This window comes from Rhinolophus ferrumequinum, chromosome 16 (assembly GCF_004115265.2).
Source record: "Rhinolophus ferrumequinum isolate MPI-CBG mRhiFer1 chromosome 16, mRhiFer1_v1.p, whole genome shotgun sequence".
In the NCBI taxonomy this organism is placed as follows: Eukaryota; Metazoa; Chordata; class Mammalia; order Chiroptera; family Rhinolophidae; genus Rhinolophus; species Rhinolophus ferrumequinum.
In genome coordinates this window covers 16,540,711-16,553,780 of record NC_046299.1, presented here as the reverse complement: position 1 = coordinate 16,553,780, position 13,070 = coordinate 16,540,711, and the positions used below count along the sequence as shown (strand labels likewise).

The 13,070-nt window shown below is 45.3% G+C and overlaps 1 protein-coding gene across 1 annotated transcript in view; it reads left to right on the top strand.

Annotated features, from left to right (window-relative positions):
* Positions 1 to 13,070, top strand: part of RBM20 (RNA binding motif protein 20) — a 179,453-nt gene that overhangs the window by 141,196 nt on the left and 25,187 nt on the right. The window contains exons 6-8 of the mRNA XM_033131368.1: positions 859 to 1,002; positions 3,127 to 3,258; positions 11,785 to 11,864. Coding sequence (XP_032987259.1) covers positions 859 to 1,002; positions 3,127 to 3,258; positions 11,785 to 11,864 — 356 coding nt within the window. The remainder of the gene's footprint in view (positions 1 to 858; positions 1,003 to 3,126; positions 3,259 to 11,784; positions 11,865 to 13,070) is intronic.

Here is a 13,070-nt window from a genome sequence, read left to right as displayed (position 1 = left end):
CCGCCTCCCTTCCAGTTCTGCTCTTTGATGAGAACCAATGTTGACAAATTGATATGTGTCCTCCCACACCGTCTTCTCTGTGCTGATATCCTTTAACATTTTTGTTTTGGGAAAAATTTCAAACAGACAGAAAGGTAGAGACTAATAGCAGTAACCCCTGTGGACCCATCCCCCAAGTTCAATAATTATCAGAATTTTACAATACTTGCTTTATCTATCTCTTTCTCATATATTTTTGGTGTTTTGTTTTACAAAAACGGCATCATACTACACATGTGACTTGGCAAGCTGTTTTGTACTTACCCTTTCTTAAGAATGATTTCTTATCAGTCCACCTCCCTCCCGCTTTTTTGAATGGCTATGTAGTTTTCCACTGTATACTTGATTCATCATTTACTCAATCATTTCCCTATCCTTGGACAGCCAGGCAGTTTCCAAAATTTTTTGCCACCTCATAAATGACTGCAACAAATGGGTAGATTTCCAAAAAATGGGATGGCAGGATCATGGAATATGTATATGTTGAGTCTTATTAAATATTGCTAAAGTATATTCTCAAAACACTGTAGATACACAACCTCCCACCAGCAACATATGCCTATTTCCTCATATTTTCGACAGCCCTGGATGTGATTGTTCATCAAAAATATTGTGATTTTTTTTTTTTTGTAAAGAGATGATACAAAAATCAATGTTTTTCTATGTGTTTGTGAATGGATTCTTTTTCTGCATTAATTTTGTAAATTCTAGTTTTGCAATCGTTATTTGGGGGAAGATAGCCGTTAGGAACATTGGAATAGAGGGCAAGAGGGAAATGTCTTTTGAAGACCAGTCACTGAGACTCTTTGTTCCCCTTAGTTCACGCAGCGGAAAGCGGGTGCTGGCCGTGTGGTGCACATCTGCAATCTCCCAGAAGGAAGCTGCACTGAGAATGACGTCATTAACCTGGGGCTGCCCTTTGGGAAAGTCACCAATTACATCCTCATGAAGTCTACTAATCAGGTAGGTCTGGGCATTCCGCAGTGGTACGTATCTGATAGATCAGACATCGGTGGTCATCGCTCTGGTACCAAACAATTGTATATGTCATTTTGTGCAAAAGAAGCTGTTCTTAGCATAAAGAAGTAATAGACAGCTGAACTCCTGTTGGTACAGCACAAAGGTTTTGTTGGTGGTAGTGTTTTGTCTCCCCTTGTTTCATCTCACCCTTCTTGTGATGGGTACAGGCCTTTGTGAGTTGCCTACAGGGGAGGAGGTGCTTTGGAATGAGAACTCATTAACGTAGAAAAACCAAGTGGCCCCCAAAATAGAAATCCATGGACTTGAGTCTTTCCACTGTGTTACCAATCCCCTGAGCTGATGCTAAGCTTCTCACATCTGACGATCTGGATTTGGAGCCAGCCAACAACTGACTGGGAACAGGTATTTTCACTGCTCCTTGGTGTTGGCACCTGAGGCCCTTAGGTCTTCCAGTGGGAGAGTAGGTGGGAATTGATGGCTGCCTGGGCATCTAAGAAACTAAGAACCCTGGCCTGTGGGGGTTGGCTGAGTCCTTGGAGGTTAATGTTTGTCTTCTTTTCTAAAGTCAAAGGGAAAGTTTATATAGAGAATGGTCAGAAGTAAGAATAGTTTGCGTTTGATTATTAATATGTCTTTTTACTTTGTGAATCAGAGGAACAGGCATAGGATAAATTCTTTTCTTGATTAAGGCATGAACTTTGGAGACTCAACGCTACATCAGATCACTAGTGGCCTTCCTTCATCAGCCTGGGCTTAGATTACTCACTTTGTCTCTTTGTTCCTACTTCTCAGGAGTTCTTTCTATTTTGGGTAAATGTCCCAAATTCAGCTTGCAACATTAACGTGGTGAGATTCACTGAATTAATATTTGCATGTGACAGGTGAGAGGTAGAGGTGCTAAAGTGTTTGCAGGAACAAAGAGGCACTTAGAAAGCTGGGTGGCAGAATTTGAATAAAACTCTATATAATCTTGACTTCTTAGTCTCCCACACTTCTGCCACAGACTGTGACAGCATGGAGAAAAGCATATCTGAAATTCAAAAACAAATGGAGGGAAAGAAGGAGGATGAGCTTGTTCAAGGAAGTGGGAGCGTAGGCGCTCACAGTAAGGGCTCCCTTGTTACAGACCACTTTTCCTTCTCAACATCAAAGGACCAGATCAGTACAAACCAAACAAATCTGAGAAATAATACCACCAACGTATCCGCCATAGCAGCTACTGGGGTAAACTGACAGGTCAGTCAAAACAGTCTCTGTAGACACCAGTCGACTGGGAAAGACCATTTCTTTGTAAGTTTTTTTTTTTTTTTTAATCAGGATAATTAAATAAAGAGGAAAAATGCTGTGGAAACATAACTGAAGGTTTTCCTCTTTCTTTAACGCACAAAGACATGACCCTCCTTCAAGCCTAGGGGGCCCTGGGTTTTTTAGTATATTTCTTTATGTGCAAAGAAAGTAAGAGCTCAGATACGCAGGGCTTGTGTCTCTGTCTTCTGCCATTGCCACCACTAAATAGCAAATTTTGCAGGGATTGGCCCAAGGTCACTTGTGCAACAAATTCACTCTCCCCTGTTCCACCCTTTTCCCCTGGGAAACTGGGTTAATGGACCCTCCCGTCCCAGAGGGGTTCCCGTAGCATGATGTAGACCAGGATGGACATACATAATTAAGAATAATGTTTGGCAACCATGGGGATCAGGAGAGGGGCCGTCTTATAATGAGCTCTTTTGGTGAAGTTAATAAATAGGTTTCTTTGAACAGATGGGATCAAAGAGAGCTGTTCCTTGTCCTGATTTTTTTTCTTTTTATTGAGGTATAAAGTGGACTAGTCTTAAGTACACAACTCCATTAATTTTTTACATGTGTACACCCATGTAATTACCATGCAGGTCAAGATGTAGAATATTTCCAGAACCTAGGAAGGTTTCCTCATGCCCCTCCCTAGTCAATCCGCACCCTGCCTCGGAGGGATGCTCAACTCTAACTTCTATCACCATCAATTCGTTTTGCCTGTTCTTGAACTTCATATCCATGGAATCACACCTCGTACTGAATTTTAAGACCATTTAAGTCAAGTCCACTGTACGTTCTTCCTTTCTTTCCTAGGCCTTTTTAGAGATGGCTTACACAGAAGCTGCCCAGGCCATGGTCCAGTATTACCAAGAAAAATCTGCTGTGATCAATGGTGAGAAGTTACTCATTCGGATGTCCAAGAGATACAAGGAATTGCAGCTGAAGGTAAAACATTCTCTTGTTCATTCAGCCACTCAGCTGAGTGTCTCCTCCTTGCCGGGCACTGGCCTAAGTGCTGGCAGAGGAGAGGGCAGGAAAAAATCCAAAATTTACCTGCTGCCTTTGTGGATATCACATGGGAAGGCAAACCATTATACTATGGCAAGAAAAGTACTCATTGATGTAAGCACAACATGCAAAGGGATGCTTGAGACGATGACTAACTGCTTGGGACCCTTGGGGGATTTACAGGGGAAGTCTTGGAGGACGAAGTAAGAAGGGAAAGATGGTTGCTTTCCGGGCATAAGCCCAAATATAACCTCCTTGCCTCCCCACACTGGTCTTCAGTAACTTCCTTCCTTTGTCACCACCCTGGACCTCGTATTTTCTCCTCCTTTCTCTGTTTATGTCTTCAGCCCCATAGAAATCCTTCTAAGCAGCACATGACTGAATTGGCCACTGTCAGAACTCGAGTGAATTCAGATAATGCCAAACTTGGCTTTTGGTTTGTTTCAGCTTGTTCTACATTTGTCTTTTCTTTCTTTTTTTGTTTTATTGTGAAGTACACCATATATGCAGAAAAGTGTACTATACAGTTATAAACTGTGTAATTATGTATGATCCATTTTAAAAAAGCAGTAATGGGTGAAATCCCATAAGTCCCATAAAACTACCACCAAAATCTAGAAATAGGACACCGGCAGTACCCAGAAGCCCCTGAGTTCCTCCTCATGCTCAACTCCTCCCTCTCTACTCTCTTGACTGAGGAGAATAATTTCCTTGCTTTAACTTATAGTTCTACCACTTATCCCTGCCTTCCTTAACAGTGGAAGTTCAGTTTTGCCTGTTTTTGAACTTGATATGAATGGAATCTTCCTGCCTGTGTTCTTTCATGTCTTGCTTCTTGCATTCAGCATTATGCTATCCGTGTTGGGTGTGGCTGTTTATTTTCCTCGTTGCATAAGTTTCCATTGTCTAACCATAAATTTGTCCATTCCACTGTTGAGGGACACTTGGGGTGTTTCCAGCTTTAGGGTGTTAGGGACAATGCTACTGTGAACATTCTCAAACATCTTATCCTGGTACACATGTGCATGAGCACATAACTAAGAGTAAGTACATGACTACAAGCAGAATTGTTGGATTACAAGGCATGCTTACTCTGAAAGTTCCTAGATAATAGCAAACTCTTCAAAATTAGTTATCCCACGTTTACACTCCTATTAGTAGTGTCTGAGAGTTTTCAATGGTCCACATTCTTGCTAACATTTTGTCTTCTCTGACTTTAACATTTTCACCTGTCTGGGACAGTGTAATAGTTTATCATGGTTTTCATTTTTATTTTCCTGATTACTAATTGAGACTGAGCACTTTTTCATATGCCTATTGGCTATTCCATTGGAATCTTCTCTGGTGGGACGTTTCTTTTCCAGTCATTTGTTTATGTTTTTTCTTTTAGATGTATCTTCTGAATGGTTTGCGAGAGTTCGCTTAACTAGAGCACTTAGTCCATTTGGATTTATTGTCATTAATGCTGTTTGTGTATAAATCTACCTTCCTATATTTTATGCTTTTCCACTGTCCCATTTAATAGGGATTTTCTAGGTCACTTCTGCTCATTCCACATTTACTTAGGGTCCATTTTGTTGGAGACCCACAGCCCTCAGTCTCCCTTTAAGATTGAAGTCAGAAGACCAAGGTTGAGTAGCTCTTTCTGGCCACGACTAGCATTCTGACAAGCCTGCCTACATAGATTGCTTATATGTCAACCCGTCGCCAAAGCCCTGATTCTGCTTTGCTTGCAGTATTGCTTCTGAAGGTCCTTTGCCAACAGTTCTGGCAGAACCAAGCATTGTTTTCTGACTAATGAAAGCATGTGGTTTTTCTCAGACAAGTGAAAGATCTCACCCATTGTCTGCTCAGCCAAAATTCCTGTTCTCCTGGCCTAGAATTGAATTGCAGCATTGAATTCCCAGTGGAGCTTTGGTCTCCAAATGAAATGTTGTAAATTCTAATTAGGATTAATAATAGTACTCAGCTTCTTAAGGTACCAAGGCGCTACAGTACCTTACCAAGGGAGATAGTTTGGGGCGGTGCAAAAACCATGAGTTAAGGAGATCGGATGGACAAGGTTTGCATTCAGCAAATGTTCGCTGAGTGTCCGCTGTGGGCGGGAACTTGGCCAGATGTGGAGGTGGCAAGCTTGTGGAGGAGCTCACAGGGTGGTGGGAGGAAGAACAGGTACACAGAGTCACCCACACCCTGTAACCTATGCCAGACTGGAGGGTGGTGGCGCCAACCTGGGCTCTACCCTTTCCTGCTTTGATGAGCTTGGGCAAGTTACTTCACCTCTGTGAGCCTCAGTTTCCAGATCAGTAAAGGACTATACCTGGAGTTCTCTGGTTTTCAGCATTTTTTTTCACATATCGTCTCTCTGAGTCCCACAACCTGCCGCCCCTGTGAGGTGTGTAGGGTGTTTAATAACAGTAATTATAATAGTACAACAATAATAACAAGAATAGGTACCTTTGATTAAGTCCTGGTACTCTGGGTCAACTAATGTGCCAAGCGCTTTGCATCCATTTTCTCCTATAATCCTGACATCAGTCCTGTCAGACAGGTATTATTACCTCAGTTTTACAGATGAAGAAACTGAGGCTCCTAGAAGTTCGGCAACTTGTCCAGGAGCATAGTTACTGGAAGAACCATAATGAAATCCAAGAAATGTTGGTTTTGTACTGTATCTACATCTCTGTATTGTGTTATTACGATCTCCACTGTCCGCATGAAAAATCAGAGATATCAGGTGTTTGGCAGGAGTCACCCAGCCAGTAAGTAGCAGACATAATATTCTAACAAAGCTTCTCAAACTTTAGCGTGCATACAAATCACTTGTGGATCTTGTTAAAATTTCTGAGTCGGAATGTGTGGGGCAGGGCTGTGATTCTGCATTTCTAACAAGCTCCCAGGAGGTGCTGACACAGCTGGTCCTCAGAGCACACTTTTGAACACTTTTGAACAGAACACACTGTTTTCGGACTTTTAGTAAGGGTTTTCTGCTCCATAAGCTGTCACACTGCCTCTATGTGAAAGCATCTCAAAGCATGTTTCAACTACATACTAGTGCATGCATTATGGTCCCTATGTTGACATCAGCTAGGACTTTCTCTGCAAGTAACAGAAATTTATCTCAACTAAGCATGTTAACTAAAGTAAAAAAAAAAAAAAGGGAGGGGGGAATTTATTTGGCTCATGTAAATGCAAAGTCCAGGAGTAGCCTTGGCTGCAGGCACGGCTGGATTCAGGGCCCAAGTGATGTCCCTCGGCTTCCCTCCGCTCTGTCTTCTGCTCACTTGGCTTTGTTTTGGGAGGTCTCCCAGGCATGGCCCCTGGCAGCCCTAGGCTCTCTCCTCTAGGTGGCGTGATGGCTTCATTGACTCCAGCAACTCTGGCTTCTCATCCTCCCATTTCCTTCAACAAGACAGAGCCAGAGTTTTTCCCAGTAGCTCCCACAGAAGTCCCGAGAGTCACTCTGATCGGGCTAGCTTAGGACACGTGTCCTTCCCTGAACCAATCTTTGTTGCCAGGGGGAGGCCGTGCTCTGATTGGCCAGGCCTGTATCACCTGCTACATCCTCCGAGCAGGTGTGGAGAAGGGAGAATGGCTAAAGGGGAAGCAGACAGCAAAACACTGTACCCATATGTGTCTCTGGACCAAAGGGGCCACCACATGGGGTCCCCCCAGGGCTTGCAGAGATGGGGGGAAATTTTCATTGGTCCTTCTCTGTAACTTTACCTTTTGCTCACCAAGCAACGTGCAAAGGGGGGGAAAGGAGAAATTTTAAGGTGCTTCTCATCTCCTCTCTTGAATATTTTCTCATGCTGGTAATCTTGTCTCCCCGTACACTCTTTGTGGTAGAGGTTCTATTCCTCAGGGCATTTGGGGCAGAAACTTTCGCATAACAGGTGTCCAACAAATGCACGAAATGAATGAGAAAGAGAAAATCTGAAGGAACAATAAAAAGTGAGTGTTTTCCTTCCTGCAGAACTGGACGAGAAGATTGAATTATTTTTCTGGCTTGTTCTATAGAAACTTCTCCAGAATCATGGCATCTTACATGCAGAAGGGAACTTGAATAATTTACACCAGTGTCTCCCAGTCATGGCACCAGAGAATTGTCAGGGCAGTTTCTTCAGGTCCTCTTGCCCAGAGATTCCCCTTCAGTAGATCTGGGGTAGGATTGAGGCTCTCAGGTAGTTTGGGGGCAGAGGACCTGGCTTCAGAGCCACTGGTCTTGCCAGCCTCTTAGCCATAGAGAGGGACTCTGGCCCAGGGCAGCAGGCTTGTGAATGGTCCATGATGCTCTCGGGAAGATAAAATCAGCAAGTGCTGATTAAGCGTCTTCTCCACGTAAGACGTGGTGCTGAGAGCTAAGGTGAATGTGAGATATGGTCCTCACTTGGGAAGAGTTTGCTACCTAACTGGGGAGACAAGCTGTTGTTGTCAATAATTGTACAGGATTTAAATGTGAGTGTGTAAGTGCAGGAACTCCGAGTAGTTTAGTGGCAAAGGCAGTGTGAGTTGGTTGTGTAAAGAAGGGAGAGATTACTGAGCAGGGCCTTGAAGGATGAGGCAAATTGACTAAAAAGAGAGGGTGCATCCTAGGTGGAAGGAGTCAGGTGAGAAGAGATGTAGAGCCTGGAATGCATTCAGTGCTGCTGTGACAGTAACTGTCTCTAAGGAGCTCAGGGCTCATCTGGAAGCTTTCAGCATCTTCAGAGGACTCATAAGGCATGTAAAACAGCCGTGGAGGGGTCAGAGGGCATGAAACCCTCTAGCAGCTCCTTTTATGTTGGTCCGGCACTCATGGCTTTTATCAGCATAACCTGCCGTGCCCCGAGGTTCTCGGCAGATGCCAGATGGGCCTCATTATCTCACCTTTATAGATGGAGAAAGTGAGTCTCCCACAAACAACAATCCTTGACCCCAGACGACCCAACCAGCTGGAGGCAGAGCTGGGGCTGCTCTTCCTGGGTTGAGATTCTCAAGCTGCCATGGCTCCCTCTGAGTGTGGCAGCACCTCCCTAGGACCACATGGGGCTTAGCATCTCACTCTTGTCTTCAATGCAGCAAGATGAGTTGACCATCAGCACTGGTGTGGTCCCCTATGGGGTTGTTGAGCTGCGTCAGTGTCATCACAGAATGGATGGAAAGATGACTGTGTCTGGGATTTGCTTCAGAATACTCTATGGCGGTGGTAGGGAAGAGGGTGGGGCTACAGATGAAACCAATTGGTCAGAATTGTTGACGATGGAAATGGATTTGATGGCGGTCAACATACCATTCGCTCTACTTTTGTGTATGTTTGAAATATTCTGCAATAAAAAGGTACCCAGAATGTCATCAGAGACCTACTCCACTCTCTCCCATTTTCACTTTTCTGCAGTGATTACAGCTGTCTTTCACCTGCCTCCTTCACATCTTGAACCACGGGACGACAGGGCCAGGCCTGATGAGGAAGGTTGAGAGGATTTTCTTAGGGCTGTGAGAAGTTGTTTCTGTTATTGGAAATTCTTTGGCCACTTCTGTCCCCTTCTCGCATAGCAGCTGGTGGGGTGTTTGGGCCAGAGAATGCCAACAATTTGGAATGATCACTTTAAAATAGAGGAAGTGACCTCTGGTCCTCGGTGGGGGAGGGGGGTTCACAAGGCCAGTGACTGAGAGCCCGGGCATATAGATTTTGCAGATTGTCATTCGTCATATGCTTTCTGTACAGCCCATCCTTCCATCTCTCCAGCCTTTCATCTTGGAACAGGTATTATGGAGCACCTGTTCCATGCCAGGCTCTGTGCTGGTGCTGGCTGTGTGAAGATCAACAACCCGATGCCCTGTCTCTTGGGATATAGGAGCTGAATAGAAGTAACGTCAGAGCGGGTTGGGCTGAAAGCAGCCGCAGGAGGATGTTCTCTGGTTGGGAAAATAAGAGGCAGGGAAGTATTTAAGCCAAGAAGGCCTCTTCTAGCCCACAAAGAACTCTAGGTTCATCTCTTTGGCCCCTGCATGGGCCACTAGACGATGTTTCCATCTGTGGTGCCTAATTAGCTGGGCCTGTCCTTCATCAGGTGGCACCCCAGAGTGGCAGGGCGTGAGCCTCCTCTTCCCCAGGCTTCCCTGGGTCTAGGCTGGGAGGAACAATCGCGAGGATTTGAGGTTCCAGAAGAGCAGAAGGAAAGTGTTGGGGACCTTCGGGATTCTTTCTGCTACAGAAAGTCCCCCATCCTATCCCCTCAGGGAATTTGTATGTTCTGAAAAGTTGGTGTAGTACATTTAACCCCGTTTGGGGGACACATTCTTTAGCCTTTGCCTATCCCGGCTTGGCAGTGTGACTGATGGATTTAGGACCCAGGATGTAGCTGCCCCAGTGATAGCAGATCTCATCACATGTCCCTGTACTTGGTCCTGATGGTTCCTGCCAGCTTTCCTGAGCTCTGTTCGCTCACGTGTTGGCCTGTGTCGAGGCAGTGCTGCAGCAGGTCTTCTGGGGACCAGCCATCCCAGGCTGGCCTTTCCCAAGATGATGCAGTAGGCAGCTTCCATTCCATGGCCCCAGGCGGGCAGACAAGAAGAAGGCCTGCTTAGTGGATCCCCTCCAGGTGAATCTTCTCGTTCTACCCCCAGGTATTGACAAACAACCCTGCCAGAAGGACAGATGGTCTCAGTGGGGTGGCAGGAGGCATCCTGGGCAGCAGCCTTCTTCTCGGCCCAGGCCACGGCCTCAGTTCTTTCTTTGCTTGGCCGTGGGTCTCTGCTTGTGGTCCAGTTAAAGTAGTGGTGGTGCTTGCTGACAGAGCAAGTCCTGGGTGACCTGCTTACTTGTAGGTAACACTTTCATATGCTTATAAAGGGTCAACCTTTATAGATACAACCAGGCAAAAGGGACCATTTGCCAAAATGCCGAAGCTTCTTTTCGGGTGGATATCCTGACCTGTGCTAAGTTCCTGGGCCTTCTCTGATGCTGGAGTGTACTGGTTTCTGGACCTCCTACTTCATGGCCACTGGGGAAGGAGGGATCAACACCTTCCCTTCCCTGTATCAGTGTTTCCTTTTGTGTTTTGACTAACAAGAGATCCCTCCCTGACTTGAATATTATATATCCTTTCCCTATGTCCTAGCCTTGATCTCTGGCCCCAAAACCACTGGCAGTTCCTTTTCACTCTGTACTTTACTCTTGTTTTCCCTGCCCAACCTTCATTCTCAACAATAACGCAGATAAGTAGATGTGTACTCAGAGAACACTCAGAATTCTGGTCTGTTCTGGATCCCACAGCTCACATCTCTGGCCCTGCCTTGCCCATGTGTAAAATACCTAATGTTCACTCCGGATTTCACGATTCTTTGTAAACTATATAAAAAATCACAGGTAAAAAGAGCAATTGGTTACATTTCTTAATAAAATTCTTTGTCAAAAATTGACATTACAAACCAGGGGCTTTTACGTCTGTTTCTTTCAATTGATAACTTCACTGAGATAGAATTCATATGCCATAAAGTTCACTCTGCTCCATACTTTTTGATGGAATGGATGAATTCTGTGTAGTCTTTGGGAAGATGTTCTTCCTTTTTCTTTTGTTCTCATGAATTTCTTTTTTTAATCATTTGTTTTTTATTGTTTTGTTATTGTCGTCCATTCTGGGTTCATATAGGGCGTCGGTTGGGATTTGGGCGCTGGTATTGGTGCTGTCCTGGCACAGCCACCATATAGTAACTTCTGGAATGGGTGGGGCCTTTGGGTGCCTGGCATCCACAGCTATGAACCGTGGCTCACAGCCTATGCTGCCCACCCCACAGATTTACGCAGATGACCCCTGTGAAGGAACATGCTGGAATAATGTGTTGCACGGGGCATGGAAAGGAACTTGGCATTGAAACGCCTTCTGTCAAGCCCTGATTCTCTATCTCTATGACCTTGACTGTGTTCCTTAACCCAAAACAACTCCAGGAGTCACCATCCACATGGAACACAATGTGGCTTGTGACCCTAGAGTCGTGCAAGGCAGAACTCTGCCTCAATCTGTCTGGTTCTCGGTTTCCATATGTGTAAAACGTGGAGGCTGCATTCAGTGATCTTCAAGTCTCTTTCCAAGTTATAATGCCTGCCTGCCCTCCTTCTTCCTTTCCTCCATCCTTTTTTCCCTTCCTTCCTTTTACATCTCAGACATTATCGTTTGTTCAGGAAAAGGTGGGAGGCAGGTATGAACGATGCTATGCTACTTTTTTCCAGCACGGGGGCGGTGAGTACCAGGCTCCTTCCTTTCCCAGCTCCATGTATGCCATGTCCCCAGACCACTCACACCGTCACCACTTACCATTATGCTCACACTCCCCGTCCCTTGTATTAAACTTTTTACTTCCTCTAAAAAGGCACATTTTACCTGTTGGTAAACTGGGGAATGAACTCAAGTCCTAGCTGCTTCCTTCCGATGTTTACAAGGCTGTCTCTGGTCTGATGGTGACTTCTCTGACTTTGCCTAGAAACCTGGGAAAAACGTGGCTGCCATCATCCAGGACATCCATTCCCAGAGGGAAAGGGACATGTTCCGGGAAGCAGACAGGTGAGGCCCCAGCTCTAGGTCCCGGCAGATTTTGGGCAGTTGGAATAGTCTCCTGCTTCTCATTCTGGGGGTATTTGAGGGCCTGCCCTTGCCTCTACCCTTCCCTCAACCTTTCTGGGCCTTAACCTTTCCACGTGCTGGATAGAACGCATCAGTCCACTCCGTAAGTGCTGCTCAGATGAAAGCTCAGGAAAATGCAAGATCTTAAGCTTCCTCTCAGCTTCTCCTTCTTTGTTGGAAAGGAATATATATAGGAGGGGACCTGTTGATATTTGGCTTTTAGGAGCAAGTCTACACTCTGCTAAAACAGCCTGAGAGAGAGAGAGAGAGAGAGAGAGAGAGAGAGAGAGAGAGAGAGAGAGAGAGAGAGAGAGAGAGTGTGTGTGTGTGTGTGTGTGTGTGTGTCTGTCTTCTATTTAGAGCCAGACCTTGCTTTTTCATGAGCTGAATGTAGATATAGGTACAGGAATAGAGAAGCTCCAAAAAACAGCAGTTACGTGACCCGTCATTTACTGAGCACATTGAATGTATTCAGTTTTCCAACTCATTTCTTCTAACTGAAGTTGTGGCCCTGCTAAGCTTTGGCTGCAAGTTTACCACTGTCACTGCCCTCTAAAGACAGTCCCTGTGGCGAGCCAAGGTGGGCACCTATAGGCACATCCCGTGGTCCTTACCCAGGGCTGCTACAGATGGTGCTGTAACCTCACTGGTGAGGGCTGTGCCCAGGCTGTGTCCCCAATGACTGTCAAGGCAGCCTGGTCCTAGGGAGCCACATCTCCGCGTCCCTTGATCAGTGAGGGCTGCAAGGTTTTCCGGGATTTGAGAACCAAATGAAAATTGCTCATTCTTTTAAAATGTCGGGTACGTGACTCAGTTCATCTGCTTAGTAATCATTCAGCCTTCAGAGTGTGTGTATATGATTGTGTGTATGTATCTTTGTATGTAGCTGTTCATTATAGGATTTTTTGTTTCTTTGTTTGGATTTTTTTTTTAACCATGGTTATTTGGGGTTTTACAAGATATGTATAAAGGCACACTGTGCCCCCTGTAGTTCTGTGGCAGAGGTTGGGGGGTGACCAGGAGATCTTGCTTGAACCTTGGGCAGATTGGGGCCTTTTTCTGGGTTTCAGTTTCTTCATCTGAAAAACAAGTAGGTTAGTGTTCTGAGGTCTCTCCCAACCCAAAAGAGCCTTCCTGGTTCTTTGC